General features: G+C 45.1%; 1 protein-coding gene and 1 pseudogene across 1 annotated transcript; both read left to right on the forward strand.

Annotated features, from left to right (window-relative positions):
• The first annotated feature begins 273 nt into the window (after window positions 1-273).
• Window positions 274-1,182, forward strand: LOC141147638 (olfactory receptor 2L2-like). Its single transcript, XM_073634867.1, has one exon. It carries the CDS (start codon window positions 313-315, stop codon window positions 1,180-1,182), a length of 870 nt encoding a protein of 289 aa, XP_073490968.1. The 5' UTR covers window positions 274-312.
• A 12,182-nt stretch (window positions 1,183-13,364) lies between these two features.
• On the forward strand, window positions 13,365-14,284 carry LOC141147639 (olfactory receptor 2L3-like; annotated as a pseudogene).
• Window positions 14,285-14,629: the final 345 nt, after the last annotated feature.

Raw genomic sequence — 14,629 nt, forward strand, 5'->3', positions numbered from 1 at the left:
AAACACAGTTGATTGATAATATATGGCTTCAGCCAAACACTAACCATGAGTGAAAGAAAAGTTTTTGTGTTATCTTTCATATTCTCTGAAATATGGCCAAGAAATCATTAACTCTGCCAGGATATGTAAACTTATGAGCACAATTATAGGTAGGTTGGAAATATTTGAAATATTTAGTGCTAGTATAACCTTTTTTTTTTTTTTTTTTTAGCTGCTTTATGAAGAAATACATTTAATTCTTGTGTAGAAATGTATCCATTTCCTACGGAAAACACAACATCCCCTTTAGATGTGCACATTTTGCCATTTTTCATGAAAACTGGAAATACATTGTTCATCTTCAGCTCTGTCTACTTTTTCTTCATCTATTTTATTGGAATGCTGGTGAACATAGCTATCATTGCAGTTATATGTTTGGACCCCCATTTGCACACCCCAATGTATTTATTTCTCTGCAACTTGTCTGTTATTGATATTTCTTATACAACTGTTACCCTTCCAAAACTCCTCTACATCTTATTTTCTGGTAATAATTCAGTGTCATTTACACAATGCCTTATCCAAATGTATTTTATGTTGCAAGCTGCCAGTGCTGAGGGAAACATTCTATTTATAATGGCGTATGACCGATATGTCGCAATTTGTCACCCTTTGCACTATCATCATATACTTAATAGGAAAATTTGCATATTACTAATAATAGTCATCTGGCTTGGTGGGTGTGTAAATTCTTCTATTATTACAATTTCAGTCTTAAAAATAATTTTCTGTTCTGTTACCATTCATCAGTTTTTCTGTGATGCTAAAGCTCTCATCAACATTTCCTGCGGTGGTACTGAAATGTTTTATATTGTCTTTTATGCAGAGTATTTAGTATTTGGGCTCTGCCCAGTTATGTGCAACTTGATGTCCTATGTAAAAATTATCAGGATCATACAACGCATAAAATCTAAGGATGGCAGAAGAAAAATATTTTCCACCTGTTCATCCCACCTCATTGTTATGGCCATCTACTATGGATCTGGTGTATCTGCATACATGACCCCACCATCAGATCGCTATGAACTCCTGGAACAGATCTTAACCATATTCTACACCACAATAGTCCCCATGTTGAACCCTCTCATATACAGTCTACGAAACAAAGAAGTGAAGAATTCTTTCTGTAAACTGGTATTGTAACATTCACAAGTAAAAAAGAGATTTGAGTTCATCACTTGTATCACATTTTGCATTATCGACATTAACCACTTCCCGCCCGGCCCATAGCAGATGACGGCCGGGCGGTGGTTCAGTTATCCTGACTGGGCATCATATGATGTCCAGCAGGATAACATGCCACGGGGTCGTGCATCTTGGTAAAGAGCCTTCGGCGGAGGCTCTTTATCACGGCTCATCACGATGTCAATAGGAAGAGCCGTTGATCGGCTTTTCCTCACTCGTGTCTGACAGACGCGAGTAGAGGAGAGCCGATCGGGTGCTCTCCTGACAGGGGGGGTCTGCGCTGATTGTTTAGCGCAGCCCCCCTTCAGATGACCACACTGGACCACCAGGGTTAGCCACTAGGACCACCAGGGAAGGGGGCAACATGTGGATGGCCAGGTATGTAACCTATGGCCATCCACATGTGCCCAATGTGTCCAGTCAGTGCCCAATCTGTGCCAATCAGTGCCCACAAATGGGCACTGATTGGCACCATTATATTGCAGTGATGCCCAGCAATGCCACCCTTAGGGGCATCAGTGCCACAAATCAGTGTCATCAGGGCCACCCATCAGTGTCCATCGGTGCCACCTGTCAGTGCCCATCCATGCCCATCAGTGCCCACCTATCAGTGCCCATCAGTGCCCATCCGTGCCACGTATCAGTGCCACCCATGAGTACTCATCAGTGCCACCCATAAGTACCCATCAGTGCCACCCATAAGTACCCATCAATGCCACCTACGAGTGCCCATCAGTGCTGCATACCAGTGCCACCTATAAGTGCCCATCAGTGCCACCTATCAGTGCCCATCATCAGTGCCCATCAGTGCCACCTCATCAGTGCCACCTTATTGGTGCCACCTCATCGGTGCCCATCAGTGCCGCTGTACCAGTGTCCGTCAGTGCAGCCATATCAGTGCCCATCATTGAAGAAGAAAATGTACTTATTTACAAAAATTTTTAACAGAAACAAAGAAAAAAAGACCGAAAATTTTGAAAAAAAACAAGTTTTTATTTGTTGCGCAAAAGATAAATACCGCAGAGGTGATCAAATACCACCAAAAGAAAGCTCTATCTGTGGGAACAAAATGATAAAAAAAATGTTTGAGTACAGTGTAGCATGACCGCGCAATTTTTATTTAAATTGCGACAGCGCTGAAAGCTGAAAATTGGCCTGGGCGGGAAGGTGTCTAAGTACCTAGTATTGAAGTGGTTAAAGAGGAAGTAAACCTCGCCAATTTTTCTTTATTTTCTTTTTAAAAACCCTGCAAAGTAAAGGCATAATGTGCTAGTATACATCACATACTAGCACATTATGAAATACTTACCTTAGAACAAAGCCCTGTGAGCTCTTGCAGACGCTTCCATCTTCATCCGGTCTTCCTTCCAGGTTCGCGTCCTCCGGGCCATCTTATTGGCCATGCCGTGATGATGTCACTCAAGCGCATGTGCACAGGAGTCAAGGATTGTGCCACAGAGTTCTGAAAGGATGGCATGGGCATACCATCCCTTAAGAACGCATGCGCTGGTTACATCACCAGCTGCATGAAGTGCAAATATCTCCTAAACCATGAAGGTTTAGGAGATATTCATAGTACCTACAGGTAAGCCTTATTATAGGCTTACCTGTAGGTTGAAGTCTACAGAATGGCTTTACTTCCTCTTTAACCAGTTCTGCTCCAGAGCATTTTTTTTTTTTTTTTTTGTCGCATACATGTAAAAATCTTAATTTTTGGCAAAAAATGTACTTAAACCCCCAGAACATTATATACAGTATTTTCTGAAAGCAGAGGCCCTGTAGAATAAAAAGGTGATAGTTTCACATTTTTGCTTCACATGGTATTTGTGCAACTGTTCATTAAACGCAAATTTTCCGGAAAGAATATAATAAAATAAATCTTAGTGCAAAACCACACCATACAATAGCCATTTTTGGTTAAAATATAAAAGATGAGGTTGCATCGAGTAAATAGATAGCAAACATTCCATGTCTTAAAATTGCGTGCGTCCATGATATCGTCAAAAACTATGGTGCCCAAAAATGACCATAGGTGACGCTTTAAAAGCCTTTACAGCTCATAAATTTAGAATTGACTAGGATCTCTTGTGCTAGAACTATTGTTCTGATGTTTGCAGCGATATGTCACACGTGTGGTGGGACCATGGTTCACAGTAAATTTGGTCAAAATTGTTGGTAAGATAAATGCAGTATGTTAGCAAAAAATACTGGAGGAACATTTGCATTGATCAGCCAAGAAGTTGCACATGGGACGTACTTGGACATTCCAACATGACAATGATCCAAAACACAAGGCCAAGTCGACCAGTCATTGGCTACAGCAGAATAAATGGAAGGTTTTGGAATGGCCATCTCAGTCTCCTGACCTCAATATCATTGAACCACTCTGGGGAGATCTCAAACATGCAGTTCATGCAAGACAGCCCAAGAATTTACAGGAACTGGAGGCTTTTTGCCAAGAGGAATGCGCAGCTCTGAGAAGAAAAAGAGCTTCATCCACAAATACCACAAAATACTTCAAGCTGTCATTGATGCTAAAGGGGGCAATACACGGTATTAAGAACTGGGGTATGTAAATGTTTGATCAGGGTCATTTGGGTAGTTTCTGTTGTCATGCAGTTCAGAGTATATAGTGCAGTCCGTATAGTATATATAATGCAGTTCAGAGTTTATAGTGCAATTCGTATAGTGTATATATATATATATATATATATATATATATATATATATATAATACAGTTCATAGTATTTAGTGCAGTCTTTATAGTATATATAATGCAGTTAAGAGAATATAGTGCAGTCCGTGTAGTATATATAATACAGTTCAGAGTTCAAAGGCACGCCTGAGGGGACTGGAAGGATGCAGTCTGGAATGGGTGTAGAACCAGAGGAATGGACTGTGGTGTCATGGGCAGTGGAGAAGGGCATCTTCATACTCCAACTGTACATCCCTACTGAACTGACTTTGCTGAGTCTGCTATTAATATTTTTGGTAATTGTTTTCTGCTGCCATATCTTTAAACTTCCATATTTACTGCTAGCTCTATAACAAACACACTGCAATAGCAATATTACTAGTGATTGATTCTCAACTCCATGTGGCTTGAGTGATCAAGAGAGGTAATTAGCTTTACGACCCTAGCCTGTGTCTGTAGCTGGCCTGGCCCTGGCCATCTCCTCCCCATATTCAGGTGTCTCACATCAGACCCAATAATGACCAACTGAGAAATGCATCCCAGCTTAGTCTCTCTATAAATTTATGGCAGCTTATGGGGTGGCGCAGATATCATGGCTCTGTCACGAGTGATGCGCAGTTTCACCGATGCAGTTTAACTAAAGCTGCATGAACAATAGGAACTCTGCTCCACTCTGCAAGACGACAAGCAAACATCCTTTGAAATTTATTTTATATTAGGTTAGTTTCCCACTCTCTATCCACTAACATGCTCCTTATTCTCTTCCTTCTCACATTGGTGTCTTCTATCCTCAAATTATCTTTACTCTACCCCTCCTCTCTTCCCTGCAGCATGCACATATAACCCTCACTCCTACCCACTCCCTACTATGGCACCCATCATCTCCTGCAGTTGCTGCACCCACATGCTGACATAAACACCAGGGCCACTAGACACGTGCGCTCATGCACATCCCACTCCCACCTTGCCTTCCTTACCCTCCTCCTTCTCCTAGTCTCAGGTGACATTTCTCCTAATCCTGGTCCGCCATTTTCCAAATGCAAGCCACATATCCAATACCCCTCCCCCTCTGGCAACCACCGCAATCCACTCAGTTTAATTTCTATCCCCCTGCTTCCTCAAAGCACCCCACCAATCTCATGTGCCCTTTGGAACGCCCGCTCCATCTGTAACAAGCTAACATCTGTACATGACCTCTTCATCTCTCATGGCTTGAACATACTCGCCATAACAGAAACCTGGCTTCAAAATTTTTGACTCAGCTTCTCCTGCTGCCCTCTCCCATGGTGGTCTCCATTGGACTCACTCCTCCAGACCCAACAGACAGAAAGGAGGTGGAGTTGGCTTCCTTCTGTCCCCACAAAGCACCTTCCAAGTCCTTCCTGTCCCTCCCTCTCTATCCCTCTCTTCTTTCGAGATGCACTGTATCCGGCTGTTTTCTCCCATTTCTCTGAGGATTGCAGCAATTTATAGGCCTCCAGGACCTGTATCGCGCTTTCTTGATGACTTTGCTGCCTGGCTACCCTACTTTCTCTCCTCTGAAATACCCACCATTATTCTTGGTGACTTTAACATTCCTGTCAATGTTAACAGCCCAACTACAGCTAAATTTCTCAACTTAACGTCATCTTTTGACCTAACCCAATGGACACATACTTCCACTCACTCCAATGGTAATACCCTTGACCTTGTATTCTCCCACCTCTGCAACCCTGGCAACCTCACCAACACCCCCTTTCCTCTATCTGATCACAACCTCATTACTTTCACTGTATCCTTGCCTCCAACCACCCATCCCTCCAAGCAGCAAACAATTACTTGTAGAAACCTTCGCCACTTTAACCCTTCTCTTCTCTATTCTGCTACTGACCACCTATATGACATAATCTCTCCCCTGTCCTGTCCTGACCTGGCCACTTCTGTCTACAACAGTTCACTCTCATCATCACTAGATGCACTTGCTCCTCCAACCACACGCAGAATTAGGCCCCGACCATTACAACCCTGGCAAACTGACAACACTAGAAATCTCAAGAGACATTGCCGTGCTCTTGAACGACTGTGGCGTAAAACCAAATGCCTGCAAGACTTCACCCTATATAAATCTGCCCTTCTAAAATACAATTCATGCCTCCATGCTGCCAAACAAGCCTACTTTGTCTCTCTTATTAATTCCTTGTCATCCAGTCCCCGTCGGCTCTTCTCAACCTTTAACTCTCTGCTTCGTCCACCACCCCCTCTACCCACTAACTCACTCACTGCCCAAGAGATTGCCAATCACTTCAAAGACAAGATTGATGCAATTCGTGAGGACATCTCCACTGTGCGTACGTCTTCCCCACCCATCATGCCTTGCCCAGCAGCACATTCCACACTCTCCTCTTTTGAATTGGCTACTACGGAAGAGGTTACAAAAATTTTCTCGGATGCCCACCTAACCAATTGTCCCTTGGATCCTGTTCCCTCACAACTACTACGGTCACCCTCTTCTTCTATCCTATGCTCCCTCACCCACATCTTCAATCTCTCCCTTTCTAGTGGCATTTTCCCCTCCCCTCTAAAACATGCGCAGATCACTCCCATTCTTAAAAAGCCCTCTCTGGACCCTACCGACCTGAACAACTTAAGACCCATCTCATTACTCCCATTCACCTCTAAACTTCTAGAACGCTTAGTCTACAACTGTCTTAGCTCCTACCTCAATGAAAATAACCTTCTTGACCCCTTACAGTCTGGCTTTCGCTCGCAGCACTCCACGGAAACTACCTTACTAAAACTCACTAACGATTTACTAACTGCTAAAACCAACAGCCAGTACTCCATACTCCTACTACTTGACCTCTCTGCGGTCTTTGATACTGTTGACCACCCGCTCCTTCTCAATAAACTACATTCCCTTGGCCTCCGAGATTCTGCTTTATCCTGGTTCTCTGGCTATTTATCACAGCGCTCCTTCAGTGTCACCTACAACTCTGTCTCCTCCTCTCCATTGCCCCTTTCTGTGGGGGTCCTCCAAGGCTCGGTTCTTGGACCCCTTCTCTTCTCTATCTACACCTCCTCCCTTGGTCACTTAATAACTGCCCACGGCTTCCAATACCACTTATACGCTGATGACACCCAAATCTTTCTGTCTACTCCTCACCTCACTCCTTCAGTCTCCTCTCGCATTACTAACTGACATATCAGCATGGTTGTCGCACCACTTCCTTAAACTAAATCTCTCTAAAACTGAGCTATTAATATTCCCCCCGCCCGTGCCCCCCTCCATGACTTTTCCATCAAAATCAACAATGCAACCATCAGTCCCTCCCCTCACGCCAGGGTACTCTGTGTAATCCTAGACTCTGACTTGTCATTTCAGCCTCAAATCCAATCGCTGTCAAAAGTTTGCAGAATTCACCTCCGTAACATCTCTAAAATTCGCCCTTTTTTAACAAATGAAACCACCAAGCTCCTCATTCACTCCCTTGTTATCTCTCGCCTTGACTATTGCAACTCCCTTCTCATTGGCATGCCGCTCCATAGGCTATCCCCTCTTCATTCTATCATGAATGTTGCTGCCAGACTTATCCACCTTACCAACCGCTCAGTGTCTGCCAACCCTCTACTTCAATCCCTACACTGGCTCCCAATCACCCAGCGAATTAAATTCAAAATTCTAACCACAACATACAAAGCCATTCACAACTCTGCCCCAAGCTACATCACTAATCTTGTCTCCAAATATCACCCAAATCGACCTCTCCGCTCTTCTCAAGACCTCCTGCTTTCAAGCTCTCTCATCTCCTCCTCCCATGCTCGTCTCCAGGATTTCTCCAGAGTCTCTCCTACCACTTCCACCAGCTCATTCCCCACAGTTACAACCTTTTGTACCACCTGCCCCACCCTATTAGATTGTAAGCTCTTCTGAGCAGGGCCCTCTTAATCCTATTGTATTGTATTGTATTATAACTGTATTGTCTCCCTTTTTATATTGTAAAGCGCTGTGTAAACTGTTGGCGCTATATAAATCCTGAATAATAATAATAATAATATTCTTCAGCCACGATGGCTTACTGGGCTCAGTACCCGCATGTAGAATAGCTAGCACCAGAGACTTTCTATTTTGCTACACGATAGGGGCACACGGTCCCTGCCTGCAAAACGCAATTGCTAAGGCCTTGCGGAGCCAGTGTCAGGCCTATCCACTTTGTGCTAGTTGTGCCTAAACATTAGAGAGGAAGCGATGTGCAGAAGGAGAGAGGAATGAACATTAGGGAGGATGAGAGGATGCGATGTGCAGGAGGAGAGAGGAGTGAACATTAGAAAGGAAGCAATATACAGGAGGACTGTGAGGATGTAGTCTGGGATGGGTGCAAAACCAGAGGAATGGACTGTGGTGTCATGGGCAGTGGCGAAGGGCAGCTGCAGCAAGGATGGCTGGCAGGGCCTGAAGGTGGCTTAATGGGCTCAGTAGCTGCATGTAGGACAGCTAGCACCAGAGACTTTCTATTTTGATACACTATAGGGGCCCGCGGTCCCTGCTTGCAAAGGGTAATTGCTAAGGCCTGGCTAAGCCAGTTTTAGGCCTAACCACGCGGTGCTAGCTGTGCCTGCAAACTCATGATAGTAGAGTGCTGGAGAAGCTGAGGAGTAATAGCCTACAGTAAGAGTTGTGCTTTAGGAAGAGAGGCCTGTATGTACCTGAGAGTATATAAGTTGTCCCAATTGATTGTTCCAAAATTCACCAATTGATTGTTCTAAAATTCACTGGGCATTCCATACTTCCTATACCCTATACAAGTTCAATTCCCTAAATAAAAATATAAACAAATCTAATGGACTGTTCATTGCCTTGCAGTGACTGAAGATTGAATGCTGGGCTGGGCAGGGTGACAGGTGGGCCACAACCATCAGCAGTATTTATATATATTACAGTGGAGAGTATATAGTGCCATCAGTGTAGTCTATATAATACAGTGGAGAATATATAGTGCAGTCAGTGTAGTATATATAATATAGTGCAGGGTATATAAGTAGGGTAATGCAGAGTATATAATACAGTGTATTGAAGTAGTTAAGGGGAACCCTATGACAGAATTTAAAAAAAAAACGGCATGGGGTTCCCCCAAAATACATACCAGGCCCTTTGGGTCTGCCATCGATTTTAAGGGGAACTTCACGCTAAAATTTTTTTTTTAAATTGGCGTGGGGTCCCCCCAAAATCCAAACCAGACTCTTATGCGAGCAAGCAGCCTGGCAGGCCAGGAAAGGGGAGATGAGTTAAATCTGGAAGCCCCCTTTAACAAAGGGACCCCAGATCCCACCCCCATGTGAATGTGTATCGGGTACATTGTACCACTACCCATTCACTAAAAAAAGTGTCAAAAAGTAAAAACCACAACAGACAGTTTTTGACAAGTCCTTAAAAAAAGAAAAAGAGTCCCGCAACGTCCATCCATCTTCAATCTAGCCCGACGAACTCGAAAAATAGAAAAAAATTTAAAAAGCTCCGCCTTGATGGGAGGCCTCCCGGCAGGGGCGGATCCAGAGTCTAGTCTCGGGAGGGGCACTGCCAGAAAATATATTTTTTTGGGGTACATCTATCGGTGAAATGGTTGGTGTTGGCGCTTCAATCATCACGGCACCATGGTTGTTATGGTGTCAGGATGATTGAAGCGCATTATTACTATTATTACATTGTTATAAAAAATTAAATAGTTTAACTCACCATAATGCAGAATCAGTGGGAGCCCCGAGTGTGTCACTTGCCACGTCACCTGTCACCAGATGCAGATTGTCACTTGCCACGTCGCCTGCCACATGTTGCGGATTGTCACTTGCCACGTCGCCTGTCACCAGATGCAGATTGTCACTTGCCACGTCGCCTGCCACGTTGCGGATTGTCACTTGCCACGTCACCTGTCACCAGATGCAGATTGTCGCCTGCCACATGTTGGGGATTGTCACTTGCCACGTCGCCTGTCACCAGATGCAGATTGTCACTTGCCACGTCGCCTGCCACGTTGCGGATTGTCACTTGCCACGTCGCCTGTCACCAGATGAAGATTGTCACTTTCCACCTGCTAAGGTGGTCTCTTGTGTCCCAGAGACAGGCAGCAGAGAGATGATGTAGTCTCTCTGCTGCCGCAGCTGCCTGCATGATGAGGGGGGAACTGCAGGGATGCAGGGCGGGCGCCGGGCGGTGAGAGATGATGTCATCTCTCTGCTCCCCTGCCCGCCGGCTCCCTGATTGGCCCAGCAGCCCGCCCACAAACACATGGACTGTACAAACCATTGAGAATCAGACCTGAGTGTTTGAAAATCGCGCTGCTTTGTATGGAAGTTACCGCTACGCGACCTCTTTTGGATTCAACACTATGAGGAGTGGCACATGTCAGCGGCGGCTATCTCACTCCCGGAGCCGCCCAGCGGCTCTCCCACTCCCGGAGCCACGTAGCGACTTTTTCACTCCCGGAGCCGCGTAGCGACTTTTTCACTCCCGGAGCCGCCCAGCAGCTCTGTCACTCCCGGAGCCGCCCAGCAGGTCTGTCACTCCCGGAGCCGCCCAGCGGCTCTGTCACTCCCGGAGCTGCCCAGCGGCTTTCTCACTCCCGGAGCCGCCCAGCGGCTCTGTCACTCCCGGAGCCGCCCAGCGGCTCTGTCACTCCCGGAGCCGCCCAGCGGCTCTGTCACTCCCGGAGCCGCCCAGCAGGTCTGTCACTCCCGGAGCCGCCCAGCAGGTCTGTCACTCCCAGAGCCGCCCAGCAGGTCTGTCACTCCCAGAGCCGCCCAGCGGCTCTGTCACTCCCGGAGCCGCCCAGCGGCTCTGTCACTCCCTGAGCCGCCCAGCAGGTCTGTCACTCACGGAGCCGCCCAGCGGCTCTGTCACTCCCGAAGCCGCCCAGCGGCTCTGTCACTCCCGGAGCCGCCCAGCGGCTTTCTCACTCCCGGAGCCGCCCAGCGGCTCTGTCACTCCCGGAGCCGCCCAGCGGCTTTCTCACTCCCGGAGCCGCCCAGCGGCTCTGTCACTCCCGGAGCCGCCCAGCGGCTCTCTCACTCCCGGAGCCGCGTAGCAGCTTTTTCACTCCCGGAGCCGCTCAGCGGCTCTCTCTCACAGTCACTCACCCGCATTTCTCGGAGGGGGCAATTGCCCCGTTGCCCCCCCCTGGATCCGCCCCTGCCTCCCGGTGACAGCTGTTGTATAGGCAAGGGTGGGGGCCACCCAGTGACTTAACTGAGTGACACTGCCCTCCCTTTGACATCATGTGAGGTCAGAGGGGGCGGGGTCATATAACAGTTGTCAAAGCGAAAAGACAGTAGTCACCAGCAGGCCTCCCATGGAGGCAGAGTTTTCTCTTTTTCTTCTATTTTTCGGGTCCATCGGGCGGCGTGATTGAAGATGGATGGACATCGCGTGACACTTTTTTTTTCTTTTTTAATAAAAGAATTGTCAAAAACTGTCTGTTGTGGTTTTTACTTTAGACACTATTTTTGGTGAATGGGTAGGGGTACAATGTACCCGATACCCATTCGCATAGGGGAGGTTTGGTGGCCCCCATGTTAAAGGGGGCTTCTGAATTTTGATAAGCCCCCCACCCGCAGACCCCGACAACCAATGGTCAGAGTTATCAGAAAGAGGCTCTTGTCCCCATCAGATAAAAATATAAGGGCGCTCTGAATAAAAGGACCAGGCAGAAATTGTCTATATCTAAAAAATGTCTATATAAAAAGTTATAGGATGATCCAATGTGTGTATATGATCTTCAGCACTCAGGGCTGCACTCGCAGAGTGGAGCAATCTCTAGAAAACAAACAAAAGCAAAAAAAGGAGCCCCTAAGTGCAGAATTTTTTGCAGAAACTTTTAATAGCCCCAAAAAGGATTAAAAACACTTACAGAATCTGCAGTAAATGATGGCATATCATATATTCATAAAGCAGGTGGTCCGGCATAAGAGGTCCCCAGTGTGTTTAAGAAATCCCAAGCGATGTCAGTGTATAGCAGCAGAAAATCCCAGGGTAGCCTGCAGATGGACGTCCTACAGCTCTGGAGACAACCATGGAACAATCACGCTGTCCGAATCAGTGAGGAGCAGAAGATCCCAGAAGTGACATCAGCAGAGGGGGACGACAACCAGCATGGACCGCAAGCCGGAAAACGTCAAATAGTCATCAAAATGTGATGCGTTTCGGAACTTCTGATTGGTTCCTTCTGATTGGTTCCTTCATCACGCCAATGACTCAAACCATGTTGGGGGCATGTGGCCTGGTATGGTTCAGGAGGGGGGTGCTCGCTCGTCTCCCCCTATCCTGACCTCCAGGATACATGCTTGGATAAGGGTCTGGTATAGATTTTGGGGGGACCCCCACGCCAATTTCTTTTAAAATTTTGGCATGGAGTTCCCCTTAACCACTTCTGGACTGCCCACCGTCGTTATATGTCGTTATTTTGAAGAGGAATATCGTTGTTATGGCAGCAGCTAGCTACACTAATAACATTCAATTACAATATGACTCGTGTCGCAATTGTATACGCTATATTAGTTTTTCTTTATTTGCTATTTTTTCCTACACGAAAGTGGAGTTACCCTTTAAACAAGCAGTTAGCAGGCTTTAGCGAGCTTTTTCTTTCTTTTCACCTGGTGATCCTGCAAGTAACACACTTCATGTCCAAGGGAGACAATACTGTCTCACCGCACTGTATCTATGGAGGAGCAATGTTCTGTAGTCCACAGAGAGATAATTATGTTTCAGATTTCTGTGCAGCATTTTCAGCTCAATACAGGCAGTTAGGAGCTCAATGGATTTTTGGCAGGATCCACGGGTCATTTTTTTGCAAGTGTGAAACAGATCTAACATTTACACCCTCCAGTTGTATATTTAAGACCAAAAGGTAGGAAGTTTATTGTTAGAGGTTACTCTCTTCGCTACTGAAGGACTTTGCTTGCTGTCAGTCATCTCATTAACATTACATTGATGGTAGTGCTCTGTAAATGATGCAGCTGGCAACACGTGGTTTAATCTCCCAGTAGCACAGATATGTAAAGGAAATCTATACAGAGAGAAATGCCTAGGCTTCCATCGCTGATCTTCTTTTGAAAATAATAGCTGCCTGGCTGCCATGCTCTTCCAATGTCCTGTCATTAACAGATATGTCCTTCAGGGGTTCTGGATTGCCACTGACTTTGTAAGCTGAATAATTATTCTTGGTACAATAACTCAGAAAACAAGTCAGAGACAGCCAGGCAACCAGGATTTTCAGTGGAAGAAGGCAGCATTGTGTTTACCAATAAAAAAACAGTGATCTTAAACAATAAATCCCTTTTAACATACACAGGTATGTAGGTAGGTGGGAAATATTTGAAATATTTAGTGCTAGTATAAACAATTGTGTATTTTTTTTTAACTCTGCTGCTTTGTGAAGAAATACATTTTGTTTTTGTCTAGAAATGTATCCATGTCCTATGGAAAACACAAGTTCCCCTTTAGATGTCCACATTTTGGCATTTTTCATTAAAGCTCGCAATACATTGACCATGTTTGGTGCTGTCTACTTTGTCTTCATCTATTTAATTGGAATGCTGGTGAACATAGTTATCATTGCAGTGATATGTTTGGACCCCCATTTGCACACCCCGATGTATTTATTTCTCTGGAACTTGTCTGTTGTTGATATTTCTTATATTACTGTTTCCATTCCAAAATTCCTCTACATCTTATTTTCTGGAAATAATACAGTGCCATTTACACAATGTCTTATCCAAATGTATTTTATGTTGCTAGTGGACAGTGCTGAGAACACCATTCTATTTATAATGGCGTATGACCGATATGTCGCAATTTGTCACCCTATGCACTATCATTGTATACTTAATAAGAAAATCTGCATATTACTAATAATAGTCATCTGGATTGGTGGGTGTGTAAATTCTTCTTTTATTACAAGTCCAGTCTTAAAAATAATTTTCTATTCTTCTCTTACCATTCACCAGTTTTTCTGTGATGCTAAAGCTCTCATCAACAATTCCTGTGGTGGCACTGAAGTATTTACATCGTCATGTATGCAGAGTGTTTAGTATTTGGGCTCTGCCCAGTTATGTGCAACTTGATGTCCTATGTAAAAATTATCAGGGTCATACAACGCATAAAATCTAAGGATGGCCGAAGTAAAGCCTTCTCCACCTGTTCATCCCACCTCATTGTTATGGCCATCTACTATGGATCTGCTCTATCTGTATACATGGCCCCACCATCAGATTGCTATGACCTCCTGGAACAGATCTTAACCATATTCTACACCACAGTGGTCCCCATGTTGAACCCTCTTATATATAGTCTACGAAACAAAGAAGTGAAGAATTCTTTCCGTAAACTGGTGTTGTAACATTCACAAGTAGAGATGAGATTTGAGTTTATCACTATCATGGACTTGCATCACATTCTGCATTATCAATATTAAAGAGGAAGTAAGCCTCGCCAATTTTTCGTTTAAAAGAAAACCAAAAAAAACCTGCAAAGTAAAGGCATAATGTGCTTGTATACATCGCATACTAGCACATTATGAAATACTTACCTTAGAACGAAGCCCTGCACCGCCGCCCTGTGAGCTCTTACAGATGCTTTAATCTTCACCCAGTCTTTCTTCCGGGTTCTTGTCCTCCAGCAGTCTGATTGGCCGCGCCGCAATGATGTCGCTCCTGCACATGCACACAGGAGTCAAGGATCACGG

The sequence above is a fragment of the Aquarana catesbeiana genome, linkage group LG06 (assembly GCF_042186555.1).
Source record: "Aquarana catesbeiana isolate 2022-GZ linkage group LG06, ASM4218655v1, whole genome shotgun sequence".
Taxonomy (NCBI): domain Eukaryota; kingdom Metazoa; phylum Chordata; class Amphibia; order Anura; family Ranidae; genus Aquarana; species Aquarana catesbeiana.

Bases quoted from the DNA above. Each gene is read 5' to 3' on its own strand.
- LOC141147638 (XM_073634867.1), top strand. From the start codon at position 313: ATGAAAACTGGAAATACATTGTTCATCTTCAGCTCTGTCTACTTTTTC.